The sequence below is a fragment of the Pelobates fuscus genome, chromosome 9 (assembly GCF_036172605.1).
Source record: "Pelobates fuscus isolate aPelFus1 chromosome 9, aPelFus1.pri, whole genome shotgun sequence".
Lineage (NCBI taxonomy): Eukaryota > Metazoa > Chordata > Amphibia > Anura > Pelobatidae > Pelobates > Pelobates fuscus.
The window spans coordinates 68,674,085-68,688,464 of NC_086325.1; the positions used below are offsets into that span (position 1 = coordinate 68,674,085).

General features: G+C 38.7%; 1 protein-coding gene across 1 annotated transcript in view; it reads right to left on the reverse strand.

Moving 5' to 3' along the window:
• Window positions 1-14,380, reverse strand: part of WDR44 (WD repeat domain 44) — a 102,431-nt gene that overhangs the window by 53,477 nt on the left and 34,574 nt on the right. The window contains exon 2 of the mRNA XM_063432052.1: window positions 5,545-5,578. Coding sequence (XP_063288122.1) covers window positions 5,545-5,578 — 34 coding nt within the window. The remainder of the gene's footprint in view (window positions 1-5,544; window positions 5,579-14,380) is intronic.

Below are 14,380 nucleotides of genomic sequence, written 5' to 3' on the forward strand. Positions count from 1 at the left end.
GCCAGGCAAATGGACTGATGTACGACAAACCTCATGGGCACACTGGCAGTCCTTACCGAGCTAGAGACATATACTAGTACACAGCCTGCTTAATCTCGCTCAAATCTATTATAGCGTGGCCTGTATAACAATAATCGACGACTGAATGGTTACTATGCCCTAGTTTGAAATAACGATCAGTAATGTGTACATATGCTACTTGATGCATGTTTATGCCACCTACACTGCAGTAAACGCTGCCGTAGTATAGCTTTGACAACCCTGCATGATAGAACAGGGCAGTGTTTTACTTAATTTCGCATTACTTTTTATTTTACTTTGAGTTGCTTTCCCATTCCTAGCCTGACACATCACACCCAGGCCACACATCTGCTCCCCCATACGCACCCAGCTCGGTCCTAAACATGTTCAGTTAGGCATGCAGCAACGAGCTACAGCCTTGCCACATCCACAACGCACTAGCATGGCTTCTCCTGACACTTACTTGACATAATCCACTTGATGTTACGCTTATGGTTATCTATGTCACTATAAATATGCTACTCTTGTTAATAATCTTATTGAATGTTTAAAAATTACAAAATGAGGCAGTCCTGCATAGGTGAGGTTGCACTGTGTTACCGTTCCCCAAGCTGTATGTAAACCGTACATCCCCTCTTCTATGTTTTGTACCCCATTTAACTAATGCCTCAATAAAAGAAAGAAAAAAAAAAAATTCCGTGGATCTTTCAAGGTATGTATCTTTTTTATTGTTTAACCCCTTAACCCCTTAAGGACACATGACATGTGTGACATGTCATGATTCCCTTTTATTCCAGAAGTTTGGTCCTTAAGGGGTTAAGGACAGAGCTTCAGAAGCTTGTCTTTCACTTAATGACAACGGCATTTTTTTGCTGTTTGCGTTCAACTGCAATTTGCATTTTACTAATTTATTGCTTCGACGCATATTATATACCGTTTTTTAAAGGACAGAAAGGGCTTTAATTTGATGTAATATATATACATAAATGCTTATTTATTATAAAAAATACAGAAAAATGCAAAGAAAAATTTTGAGTTTTTTTTTTTTTACAGTTTTTGCAATAATAATGTGTGCACACTTAGTGCAGGTTAAGGAAAGTAATTAAAAATAAATTAATTTAGTTGTTCTGATTTACAGAATATATAATGTGTCTGTGATTTTAAGTTTTTTTTGGTAGTTACAGGTCACAAAGCACAAGGAGTAAAATAAACTTTTAATGTGGAGCGATAATAGCTTAATAGCCATAAAAGAAAACAAAATTGCCACACAAAAGTATATATTTAAATAAAGTAGACACCACAGGCTATTTACCTAAGGTTGTTTTGACACTTTCTACGTAGCCACTTTCTTGGAGTAAAATTGTATTTTTTGGGGGTTTTGGCACACAAACTTATAACAAAGAACTTTTCATGTGTATTTTGTAAAGTTGGTGTGTGCTATTCCTGTACAAAGTTTTATTTTGTAATTAGTTACATCTGCTAAGTATGACACCCCCATTGTATGTCTTTGGCACTATTTTGTGAAGCCACAGTGCCATATAGGAGACCTGTCCTTTTCAGTATTCACAGTCGAATTTTGAGAGACGGATTTAATGAGCCTATGCTTCCATTTGGGGTATTATAATAGTTTGACTGTTCAAAAAAAAAAAAAAAAAAAAACCACAAAGGCCTACCATTTGTAAAAGTAGACACTCCAGGGTATCTCATAAGGTGCATATTGTGCCTTAACATGCCCCCCATTATTTCACCAATATATGACAAAGTATGTGGTAAAAAATAATTTTGTGCATTTTTTTACATACGGATTGCATTTTTGCTGGGCATTTTGTATATTTCATATGTGCCACTAAGTTCAAACCCCCAAAATTATGCTCAGCTAAGTCTTCTGAGTAAAAGGACACCCCCATTGTATGTCTTTGGCACTATTTCGTGAAGCTACAGTGCCATACACGAGACATGCCCTTTTCAGTATTCACAGTAGAGTTTTGAGAGACGGATTTAATGATCCTATGCTTCCATTTGGCGTATTATAACAGTTTGACTGTTCAAGAAAAACCCACAAAGGCCTACCATTTGTAAAAGTTGACACTCCAGGGTATCTCATAAGGTGCATATTGTGCCTTAGCATGCCCCCATTTTCCACCAATATATGCCAAAGTATGTGTTAAAAAATTATTTTGGGCATTTTTTTTTACATATGGATTGCATTTTTGCTGGGCATTTTGTATATTTTATATGTGCCACTAAGTTCAAAACCCCCAAATTATGCTCAGCTAAGTCTTCTGAGTAAAAAGACACCCCCAATGAATGTCTTTGGCACTATTTCGTGAAGCTACAGTGCCATATAGGAGACCAAGCCATATCAGTTTTTACCGAACTTTGAATTTTGACGCTGGGCCTATGTGCAATTTCCAAGCATCTTCGCAGGTTTTAAATTCAAACTACCCCACAAAGGCCTACCATTTCTTAAAGTAGACACCACAGGGTATTTCAAAAGGCATATTTTGAACCTTAGCGTGGGATCATTTTTCTGCTAGCATGTACCAAGTGTAGTGGTAATAAGCGTTTTATTTCTTTTTGACACACAAAGTGAGTTTGCACAGTATATTTTGCAAACCTTCTGTGTACTACCACTGTATAATACTTCATATGTTGCTCAGCTATGTCTGCTGAGTACAAAAATACCCCCGTATGTACCTTTGCCAGGTATATGTGGACATCGGAGGGGCACATTTGGGACACAGCCATTCAATTTTTTTTCAAACTTTACATTTTTACGCTGTGCCCATGTCCCATTTTAGAGTATTTAACCAGGCTATATAATCCAAATACCCCATAAAGCCATACCATTTCTTAAAGAAGACATCCCAGGGTATTTCAAAAGGCATATTTTGAACCTTAGCGTGGGATCATTTTTCCGCTAGTCTGTACCAGGTGTAGTGGTAATAAGCGTATTTTCTGCCTTTTTGACACACAAAGTGAGTTTGCACAGTATATTTTGCAAACCTTATGTGTGCTACCACTGTATAATACTTCATATGTTGCTCAGCTATGTGGTCTGAGTACAGCAATACCCCCGTATGTACCTTTGCCAGATATATGTGAATGTTGAAGGGGCACATTTGAGACGCAGACAGTTTTTTTCTAACTTTGAAGTTATATGCTGTGTCCATGTTCCAATTTGGAGTAGTTTAGATGGTTGGTTATTGAAACTTCCCCACAAACATATACTATTTATTAAAGAATACACCCTGGGGTAATTCAAAAGGCATATTTTGAACCTTGGCGTGGGATCATTTTTTCTCTAGTTTGTTCCAGGTGTAGTGGTAATGAGTGTTTTTAAATGTATTTTTTAACTTTTTAAAACTAACTTTTTAAAACTATTTTTTAAACTTTTGTTTTGCTTATTCATTTTTTTAAAGTTTCCTAAACTTTCGTAAAACTTTTTTGTAAAATTTTTCTAAGCTTTTATTTTGCCGTTAACCCCTAACTAGCAGTAAGCAGCACCGACAGTAAATTCCCCATAACTCCCACCCACCCCAGCTAGCAAAATATGTAATTATACAATATTTAAATTAGTTAATTAAATAAATTTAACCCCTGAGGCTTAAATCGTCAGGGGTTAAAAAAAAAAATTAGATCACAGTATAATATATGTATTTTGATCACTGTAGGCAGTGATCGACTGGCAGGGAAGGGGTTAATTTTTATTCGGACTGGGTAAAGGGTTTATTTTTTTTTTTAATTTTTACTTAAACGTTATTAAAACTTTTTTTTAACTTAATTTTTTAACTTTTTAAAGCTTATTTTAAAACGTTTTTTTAACGTTAACCCCTAGTTAGCCTAACACTAAATACCCCAATTCCCCACTAACTTCCACCCTCCCCAGCTAGCTAAATTTATAATTTTAAAATATTTAAATTAATTAATAAAAAAAATAAAAATTAACCCTCAGGGGTTAAAAACAAAAAATCAGATCATAGTAAAATGTAATCCCTGCCAATTGATCACTGTAGTCAGTGATCAATTGGCAGGGAAGGAGTTATTTTTTTATTAAAATGGGTAAAGGGGGGTGGGATTTTAATTAAACTTTATTTTTTTTACACAGGGAAGCGGATCACTGATGATCCGTCTCCCTGCACTTCACAGTGAACCCGGAAGTGCAGGGAGGCGGAAGGGGAGTATACACAGCACATGTGCTCGCTCTGACATGCTGTCAGAGCGGGCACATGTGCTGGGACAGCGCAAGTCGGTGCTCCCGGTCTGCCTCTAATACAGAGGCAGACCGGAGCACCATTAACCCCACGATCTGGGGTTAATTTTAACGGGTGACGGACGAGGTCCGTCACTCGTCGTTATGGCAATCCCCTGAGTGACGGACCTCGTCCATCACTCGTCATTAAGGGGTAAGGGTTTTTTTTGCATGATCTATATATAAGGTATTACATAAAATAAGGTGGAATTATAACACAAAAATCTGTGTCAAATTTATAATGCAACCAATTATGTAAATCAATCGAAACCTCCTGCAAATACAGTTCATTTCCATAGGAGGCAGAGTTTATGTAAAATATGAAGCAGGTAGGTGTACTGGATTTAAAGAGGGATCGTCATGTTTTTGAGTAATGGCGTTAAAGGGACACTAAAGTCATCAGAATCACTACAGCTTAATGTAGTGGTTCTGGTGTCTACAGCATGCCCCTACAGACTCAGCAATGTAAACACTGCCTTTTCATGGAAAAGGCAGCGTTTAAATTGCTACCTAGTAACACCTCTAGTAGTCGTCACTCAGGCGCTCTGCATGGAGACACTGAACGCTCCCTATAGAGATGCATTGATACTATGCATCTCTAAGAGGAGATGCTGATTGTTGAAGCGCAGAGTTTTGCAGCACATGCGCAATAGCCTCCCAATGTTTTCCCATTGCTTAGTAATCCGAAATGTAGGAGTTAAATCACGTTTTATTATTAGTATTTATACAGTGCCAACTTATTCCGCAATGCTTTACAATATTATGAAAGAGAGATTTAACAATACATTGACCATTACAAAATGTGACAGGAACAATAGGTTGAGGAGGATCCTGCTCAAACGAGCTTCTGCAGCCCTAGCAACATCTTCTCTGGCTGTGACCTACCCAGCCTCCACGAAAAAATTATAGATTCACTTTTAAATCAGATATTACAGCATGGTGTGCTAACTTTAGAAGTTTGAATGCCCTGCTCTATTAATTGCACTTTTGTTAAAAATATGAGGCTACTGAAGCCTCTAGCAGGCTTTTAAAAAAAGAGCAGGATGTAAATTCTAAATTAAACACACTGTGCAATAATGGAAGCTAACAAATATAGATGTTTTTTTCAGTATGTTTAGGAAGGCAGTGTGTCAGCCAGGGGAGATATGGCTAGGGTTACAGAAACAAATTGATATAACTTTTTTATAAATTGCCAAAATTTGCAAAAGGATTTAATCGTTCCACCTTAATATTAAGTCACAGTAAATCATATTGTCAATAGGTGGGCTTACCTGTAGAATGAAAGTTCCAGTTTTCATGGGGGATCTGCAAAAAATAAAAGAAATATAATAAGTTTCTATGAAATAAACACAAAATGGTTCCAGCAAAGTAACAATGACAATAATAAATTCTTGTGCATTTACGGTGTTCTTTTAAACTATAACTCCCAAGTACACTTTTATATCTGAATGATTAAAACCACTGAGGAATATTTTTTCCCAGTCAGATTACAAACCCTGTTTGCCATCAGAAAGCTTTGCTTCACACAGATGGGATGAAGAACAAACATCATTTGCAGCGATTCGCAATAGGGATAACATTCTTATGTAATCTCCAAGGTCATTTATGTTCTCCATGACTAACAGAAAAATTAGAGGATGTGTGCAGTCATGTTTTTCAAGGTAGAAATGAATAAATGAAAGAATTATGCAAGATCTATTGCACAGTAGCAGGACAACATTTCAAAGAGAGTACATGACAAAGCACTGTGACCTACATACAGAGACTACCTTACACTGGCATATTTACAATTATCTGCCCTTTTGTAATTAAAACAGCAAATCCAATTATTTAATTTCTCAGTGGCATGTATGAAGTTAATGCAAAATAATGAACAAATGTTGCACTATAATAAAACCGGTCATATTATGGATATCCATCAGGAGTGATAATTAAACATAGAACTTCAATCAAACACAATAAAGTTCCAAATAAACTCAAAGCCATTAACTAGAAATCTGTAATGTCAAAAAAACTTTACAAATAATAATGATTTGCCATTTTTTTCTAGTGAATCTATCCTGCCTCCTTGGCGGAGATCTAGATTGATGAATTCAGCCAATCAAATGATTTCCCATAGGAAAGCATAGGGAGGCTACTGCGCATGTGTAGCATAATGCCGAGCTGAGCCAATCAGATAATTTAATTGGGATGATGTGGTCTGGAAGCATATAAAGTTACTTTAAGAAAAAAGAAAACATTTGCATGGAAACATTTCACTAGCAATGCAATTTGCTTTTTGCGTGTTTTAGGCAAATGGCAAATCTATTAATTTGTGTTTTGGACAACTGAATGAATTTCATGAAATTTGGACAAGTCTGCACTTGTCCCAATCGAATGTCCAACAATTCTTGGCACTGGTTTATTGGCAGAGCTCAATGTCAAAGCTGCTAATCTAAAATAAAGAAATTTTGTACAGTTTACATTTTTACTCGGCGTTATCTCTAATTTATTACAAATAGGAGGATGTATTAAAGTGTCCACTCGGAACGGACATATGAGCATAATAGCATGTAGATAGAATCATGCACAAGGTAAAGAAATAAGGATAAAGTCATTCCATGAAAGAAAGAAGACAGGTGTCGGCAAACTGTGGCACGTGAGGCTGCCGACCCAAATGAAAAGGGACATCAGATGATATTGGTTGCATTCAGGATCTGAAGACTGGTTATTTTTTTTATTTGGAAAGTGAACAAGTAGTATAGTTCAGCAATAAAGCTTATAGGATGAATGGTGGAGAAGTGTCAGTAATGAAGGATATCCCGTGGTTTCTTTTCAAAATAGGATATAAGAGAACGCCAGCAATGAGCAGTAACTCTTTAGCCTGGTAGCTCGTTATAAATAAAAATATCCTCGGGGACACAAATCTAGACTAATTATAGAACTCAGGAAATCTCTCAAAACATTTAGTCCTTCCCAAATATACACAACCAGGAACAGCTCTATCAACCATAAAATATCTTCATTGGATACGTAGTCCTCAGTTTCTAGAACTGCAGAGGTCACATACCCTTGCCTGTCATTCTATTGTGAATACTGCAAAATTATGTTTCATGATTTCATATATATTCAAGTTTACAGAGGCATGAACACTTTTACATAATGTATATGTTCAGTGCCAAACACACGTAAAATGACATGCATGAATTGTCTGACATTTAAGCTAGAAAGACTTAATGAATTTAACACAGCAAAATTCTGTTAACCCATTAGGTAATATGCCTATAGCTGGCCAGCTGTTTAGGTCTACAAGCTAGGAAGAAACATTGTTTTAGGCTGTGTTTACAGATGTACATAAAGGATCGTTATTATGGGTAGGACAGCAAAACCAATCAAGTTTTTGGATGAAAATCAGGGCCCTTATTAAAGGAAAACTCCAGTGCCAGGAAAACAATCAGTTTTCCTGGCACTGCAGGTTCCCTCTCCCTCCCACCCCCCAATACCCAGTTGCTGAAGGGGTAAAAACCCCTTCAGTCACTTAGCTGAGGCAGCGACGATGTCCCTCGTCGCTGCCTCCTCCTCCGTGCCGCTCATCCTCTGACTCCGTTGGCCGGTGGGCGAGACTGATCCCGCCCACCGGCCGAGGAGACCTAATGCGCATGCGTGGCAATGGCGCGCATGCGCATTAGGTCTCCCCATAGGAAAGCATTGAAAAAGATTTTCAATGCTTTCCTATGGGGAATTAAGCGACGCTGGAGGTCCTCACACAGCGTGAGGACGTCCAGCGAAGCTCTAGCACAGATAATCTGTGCTATGAGTCAGGAAGTTCCCTCTAGTGGCTGTCTAGTAGACAGCCATTAGAAGTGGAGTTAACCCTGCAAGGTAATTATTGCAGTTTATAAAAAACTGCAATAATTACACTTGCAGGGTTAAGAGTAGTGGGAGTTGGCACCCAGACCACTCCAATGGGCAGAAGTGGTCTGGGTGCCTGGAGTGTCCCTTTAAAAGGAGCTAAGGCACCATTCTATCACTTTTGAACATTTCATAAAGATAAAACATATCTTCCCGCACATTGCAAAGTTTGTCTATGGAAGATCCCACCATCTCACGTGATCTGTGATTTACTCTCATGCAAACACAAGAATACAACATTAAAGCGGCACTGTCATGCCGAACTTACCTTTCCTTAATCTCTTCCTCTTCTCTCCCTCTCTCAGGATCTGTTATTATTTTCTTCCTGTCTTCTTTAGTTTTCTTTAAAATCATAAGACAAAGTAGGGACTCTTTGCCTTATGGAGGATTCCTCCGCTTGACCAGCGGAGGAGCAAAGTGTGCTTCATTTCCGCTGGTCAGAGCAATTTTCCCATAATTCTTACCTTTCCTCCCTGTTCCCGCGATGCTTCCTGTCATTTTAGACGAAACTGCCGAATTGCGTTCTAACTGAATGAGAACAGTATGTTCGTTTGTTTTAGAACGCAATTCGGCACTTTGTTCGGGTCGGAATTTCATTCGAATGAATGAAACTCCGATTCAATTCGTGCTGTGGCTGCATCTTGCAGCCGCTTAGTAGATAACTTCCTAATTCCCACGGTATTAGGGAGCTATCTACCAAAAGGCTGAAAGACCTAAATTGGTCTTTCAGCCAAATTTACTAATACTAAGTAAAGATTACTTAGTATTAGTAAATAATATGAACCTACTCGCTATACCGCGAGTAGGGGCATGTCTAGTAAGCAGTGAGCAACCTGTGGCTGCTTACTGTAAAGTAAAAAAAACAAACCCTAATAAACGCCGCTCCCCCCCCTTGCGCGGCTGGTGGGGGCCCCCTTAATAATAATAAGGGGGGGGGACCTACTGTCCTCCTCCCCGGCCCCCACCCCTGAGCGGTGGGTGGGGGCGACCTACTGTCCCCCCCCGGAGCGGCGGGTGGGGGCCCTAAATTCAAATTCTCCCCCCCCCCCCAAATCAAGGTGACTAGGGGTCCCAAGCCCCTAGTCACCACCCCACCCAAATCAAACTATCCCGTACCTACCCCCCTCACCCTAAAAATATTCCATCTTTATTTAGGGCCCCCACCCACCGCTCAGGGGTGGGGGCCAGGGGGGGAGGACAGTAGGTCCCCCCCCCTCATTATCATTATGGGCCCCACCCGCCGCACAGGGGTGGGGGCCAGGGGCCGGGGGGGAAGGACAGTAGGTCCCCCCCTTATTACCTTTATGGTCCCCACCCGCCGCCCAGGGGTGGGGGCCGGGGAGGACAGTAGGTCCCCCCCTCATCATTATGGCCCCCACTGGGGGGGGGGAGGGAGGACAGTAGGTCCCCCCCCTCATTATCTTCATGGTCCCCACCCGCCGCTCAGGAGTGGGGTCCTGGGGGCGGGGGAGGACAGTAGGTCTCCCCCCCTTCATGGCCCCCACCCGCCGCTCAGAGGTGGGGGACGGGGGGGGGAGGACAATAGGTCCGCCCCACCCCCCCCCCCCTATTGTAATTTATGTAATTTTTTTTTTACAGTGAGCAGCCACAGGCTGCTCACTGTTTAGTAGACATGCCCCTACTCGCGGTATAGCAAGTAGGGTCATTCGGGAGATTTTATTTTCCCTTATACTCTTATGGGGGTCATATTGATCCCCATAGAGTGAGAGGGAGACCTGGGGGGCTTATGAAGTGGCGGGGAGCACTGCTCCCTGCAGCTTCTGTCTTTAAATATTACAAGGAGGGAGCTGCAAGCCGGTAGCTCCCTCCTTGTAATAAACTGAACGAACAAACGAACACTGATACACAGTGTTTGTTTGTTCGTCTGATTTTTCTATTCATTCATTCGTCTTTCTGACGAAAGAATGAATAGATGAAATTCCCGTTCGCATGTCCAGGTGTTTCACTGGGCATGTGCAGGAATCTCACAGTCTGTCTAGTGTGGGCAGATGACGTGTCCCACAGGGACTTCACCTACCCACACAAAGATGGCGGCGCCATGAATAAAGATCGGGGCAGAAAATAAAGATTAAAAAAGAGGTAATATGGGGGGCTTAGGGGCATTTGAGGGTGACTAAGGGGTCAATTGGATGTAGTGGAGGTGGGTTAAAAAAAAAAAAAACACTGGATTCGGCATGACAGTGCCGCTTTAACGCGACTCATGGAAGATGAAGCCAAAATCTGCTGCAATGCAAACTTCATGTCACTTTCAGGGGTCTTTACAAAATACGCAAAGACTATTGAAGGGGGTAGAAACAATGTAATATTCTATTACATGGCCAGCATACCACAATTTAAACAAACATTGGACTACAAGCTCCATAATCCCCCTGCTGAAAATGTTTTTTTTGGGATGAGATCACACTGCTTAGCCCACTGGTTCTAATTCCAGTCATCATGGCCCAGCATCAGCCTAGGATTTCCCTATTTCTATCTTAATGGATATACTGACTAAACCTGGACTGGTACTAGGTCATGAGGGCTGGTTTAAGAACCACTGACAAATATCATGAGAGGTTACCAATTGGGGATGCCTCTTCAGTGTATGGTGTGGGAATGCCTGTTTCTAAATCTTGTCTGTTCAAATTCAGATTCTTAAATAACTTAAAAATATAAAAAGAAAAGGATACTTTAATATTTTCTTGCACATTTTAAGAATTATGTAAATAATTAATTTACTAATGGTAAACTCTTCCAGTCCTGAAATTTTCTGTAACCCTGATGACCGGCCCCAATGCCATATATTCCCTGCCGAGAACATTATGATCAGGGTTATTTGTAAACCTTTATATACAATGTCGTCCGTTCTTGTGATAGCCTATATAGCTTATAATGGAAAGTACAGGAGAGAATTTGCCAAACTATGTCCACTACCTCTCAGTCAATATAAACAAATCCAGAGACTGATATTCCTGATCTACAACTAAAATCTATGGAGACTCTTTGCAATGGAAAAACTATTGTTAAACCTGAAATTTGACACAGGTTAATGCAGCAGCCGATAGAAAAAATACATTTCAGCATTATAAAGACTTTCAGATTTAGAACCTTGACAAAAGTAATAAAATATAATGGCCTTTATAGTCTCCCTAATTTCCAAACGACCCTCAAATGTTCTTTATGACATGAGTGATGAACTAGACCAATACATTTTTTAATCCTGGCAGTGATTTATGAAAACACTTAAAAAGGTAAAAGAAGTATGTAATGATTTGAATCTCTTTCTATAGATTATGCAGGTTGCATGGCACAGTGTCCATGAGAAACCAAGCTGAAACCTTTACCTCATTGGCTCTCCATGGGTCAGTGAATTAATTAGTTTGACTGGGAAAATACAAATAAAAATGAATAAATACAAGTGTATATTTTGGGGTTGTTAGAAAATCCCAAAATACAATGTAAATAATGAAGCTACCGGTATATTTCAAGCTATATGGATGAGATGCCTGTAGAGACCAACTCCACTACCATCTTATGCCCCTCTCATCATACAATCTCAATGCCAGTGATGGATAACCAGGGTACTGCAAAGGTTAGATGAGTATTATGGGAAATGTATATCATTCTCTGCACGGATAATGGTAAAAGTGGGTTTATTCTTTGTGAAGCAAAGGTTTAATGTAAACCTTTTATAATATGATCCTAACTTTGTAGTTAAAATAACGTTGTAGAATACTAATGGCTCTAACACAATATTGCACATGCACCCTCAAGCAGAAAAAGAAAAAAAATATATAAGAAACAAATCTTGGGGAAGCCAGTGTCTTGGTGAAAATTAAAAAGGACACTAAAGCCACCAAAATAATGAAGCAATTTTTATGTATAGATCATGCCTCTGCAGTCTCACTGCTCAATTCTCTGCCATTTAGGAGTTAGATTACTTTGTTTACACAGTCCTAAATCACACATCCCTACATGTAGTGCACAGCCGTCCTAAGCACACCCTGTAAATTAAATCTAAAATTTACACTTCCTTTATTGCACAGTCTGTTTTATTTAGAATTTCTTATCTCCCACTTTGTTACTAACTTGTTGGACTTTGCAGGAGACTTCTGTGTATGATAAAAGTTCAATTTAAAGAGATATAGAAGTAGGAGAGATAAAAACTTCTAAAGTAAGTTAAAATCAAACTGAAAAACCTTTTTTTCTTGCAGGCTCTGTCTTTCCCAGCCTAGGGAAGACGAGGCTAGGTTTGCATATACAGAAACAAAAGTGATTTGACTTCTAATTGGCAGAGAATTGAGCAGTGAGCCTGCATGTGCATGATCTATACACAAGACCTGCTCCATTAAGCTAAAGCTGTTTTGGGGATTCTAGTGCCCCTTTAAAGTTGTAGCATGCATATTTTAACCTGAATGCATTTTATCCATTAGCCATTTTTCTTTATGTCAATCTATTATGCAAGGAAAAATAAAACTGTTCATTAACAGTACAAGCAACAACTAAATTATTCATAAATGGCACAGTCTTTCATCAAACGTAATGGTTTCATTAACACACTATGTTCTGTTAGCAATGGTTGGCTTTACAATTCAAAGACATAATGGTAGCTGTAGAAATGCCTGGTTAGCACTAAAAGCATGTGTCCACTGCACTGGCCCACCAGCTGTTGCTGAACTACATTGCACACCGTTTTCCACTACCAAGAATTACGGTAAGTAAATTATAATATGGGGGGAGGGAACACACACAAAAGAAAACGAAAATAAACTAAACATTTCTGATAAAATTATTTCTTCCTTCCCTGTCTTGGGATACAGCATCCTAAAGTGATTTCCTTCAGAGGAAGAAGAAAATCTACGTAGATCAAAGTTTTCAATACAATCTCTGCAGTGGTTGGGTTCAGCAGTGAACCTACTGAGTCAAGCATCCATGCCACACAGCCAAGCAGCCTGTAAACAGGTTAGGTTAAATGATATAAAAGGGTTGCAGACCGGAACTACAATACACTGCCTTAACATTCACTGATAACAAATGAAAATGTCATATAGTCTTTAAATGAAATGCATTCACTATCACTTCATTTGCATTTCTTTAAATATTTGTTTTCTATTGAATAATGCTATAACCGATAAGATTTGGCTTGCTCATTTTAAAGCATATTTCCTAGGTAGCTAAAATCTCAAGCTTATTTGATCTTCAAGATAGCTTTATAAGTCAACAATCCAATTCTCCTGGAAGGTTATTCCAGGACTTTTAGAAAGAGCGGTCCCAAACTAGAAAGAAAGAGGAACCAGAAATGTTCAAATCTCCGTTTAAGAATAGAACATGTAAGGATAAATAGAAAAAGAAACAATGTGTGTGTACACCCACCACAGTGTAGTAAGTGCTTAATTTATATCAGCAGAAACTTTCCTGTATAGGATAAGATTTCCAATAGTATCCCAAAAGACTTCCTCTTGTCTTCCACACAGTATTAGCAAAAAAAAAAAAAAAAAAAAAAAAAAAAAAAAAACTTACATCAAGATATAAAATCATCAGTGTAGTCCATGGTGGTGACATAGAGGGACTACACTGATGATTTTATATCTTGATGTAAGTTATTAAATACTTTTTTTGTACTTCACTCTGAATGTGCATCTCATTTTTATTATATATTTTTTTCTTGAGCACATATATGCAAATACATCTATGGAGATTCTAACCCAGACAGAAGATTTGGAATTTTCATTTTGAAAAATAAAAATATTCAAGGCTTGCAAACTTCAGTAAAAGTGTGAGTGGCCACTTGTGAATGCAACTTTTACAATTTGCCTTTAGACACAGTTATACGGTATGTTGTTTTATTTGTGATTGGTTCAGCAGATCATCCAATTTTTTTTTTGCTTATAAGGATAAATAGACCATAGATTCTAAACATTCAATTACAAAAATGTACCTACTAAAGATCGAATTCATCACGCAAGTTAAAATGATACATGCGGATCTATAAAGACGATACCAACACAATACCAATGTGAATATTATTGGAAAATCATTTATTTAATGCTAGGACATATGTGAAATGGTAAGTCTACTAGATGTCTAAACATCATAAGATTATGTTTTGCCACTTAATTTGAAGGAATTTATCCTAGAAATCAGAATGTGATTAAATATAGAAGTCCTGGATGGGCTAGCCGTCTTGAAACAAAATAGCTTATCAAATGCTACATC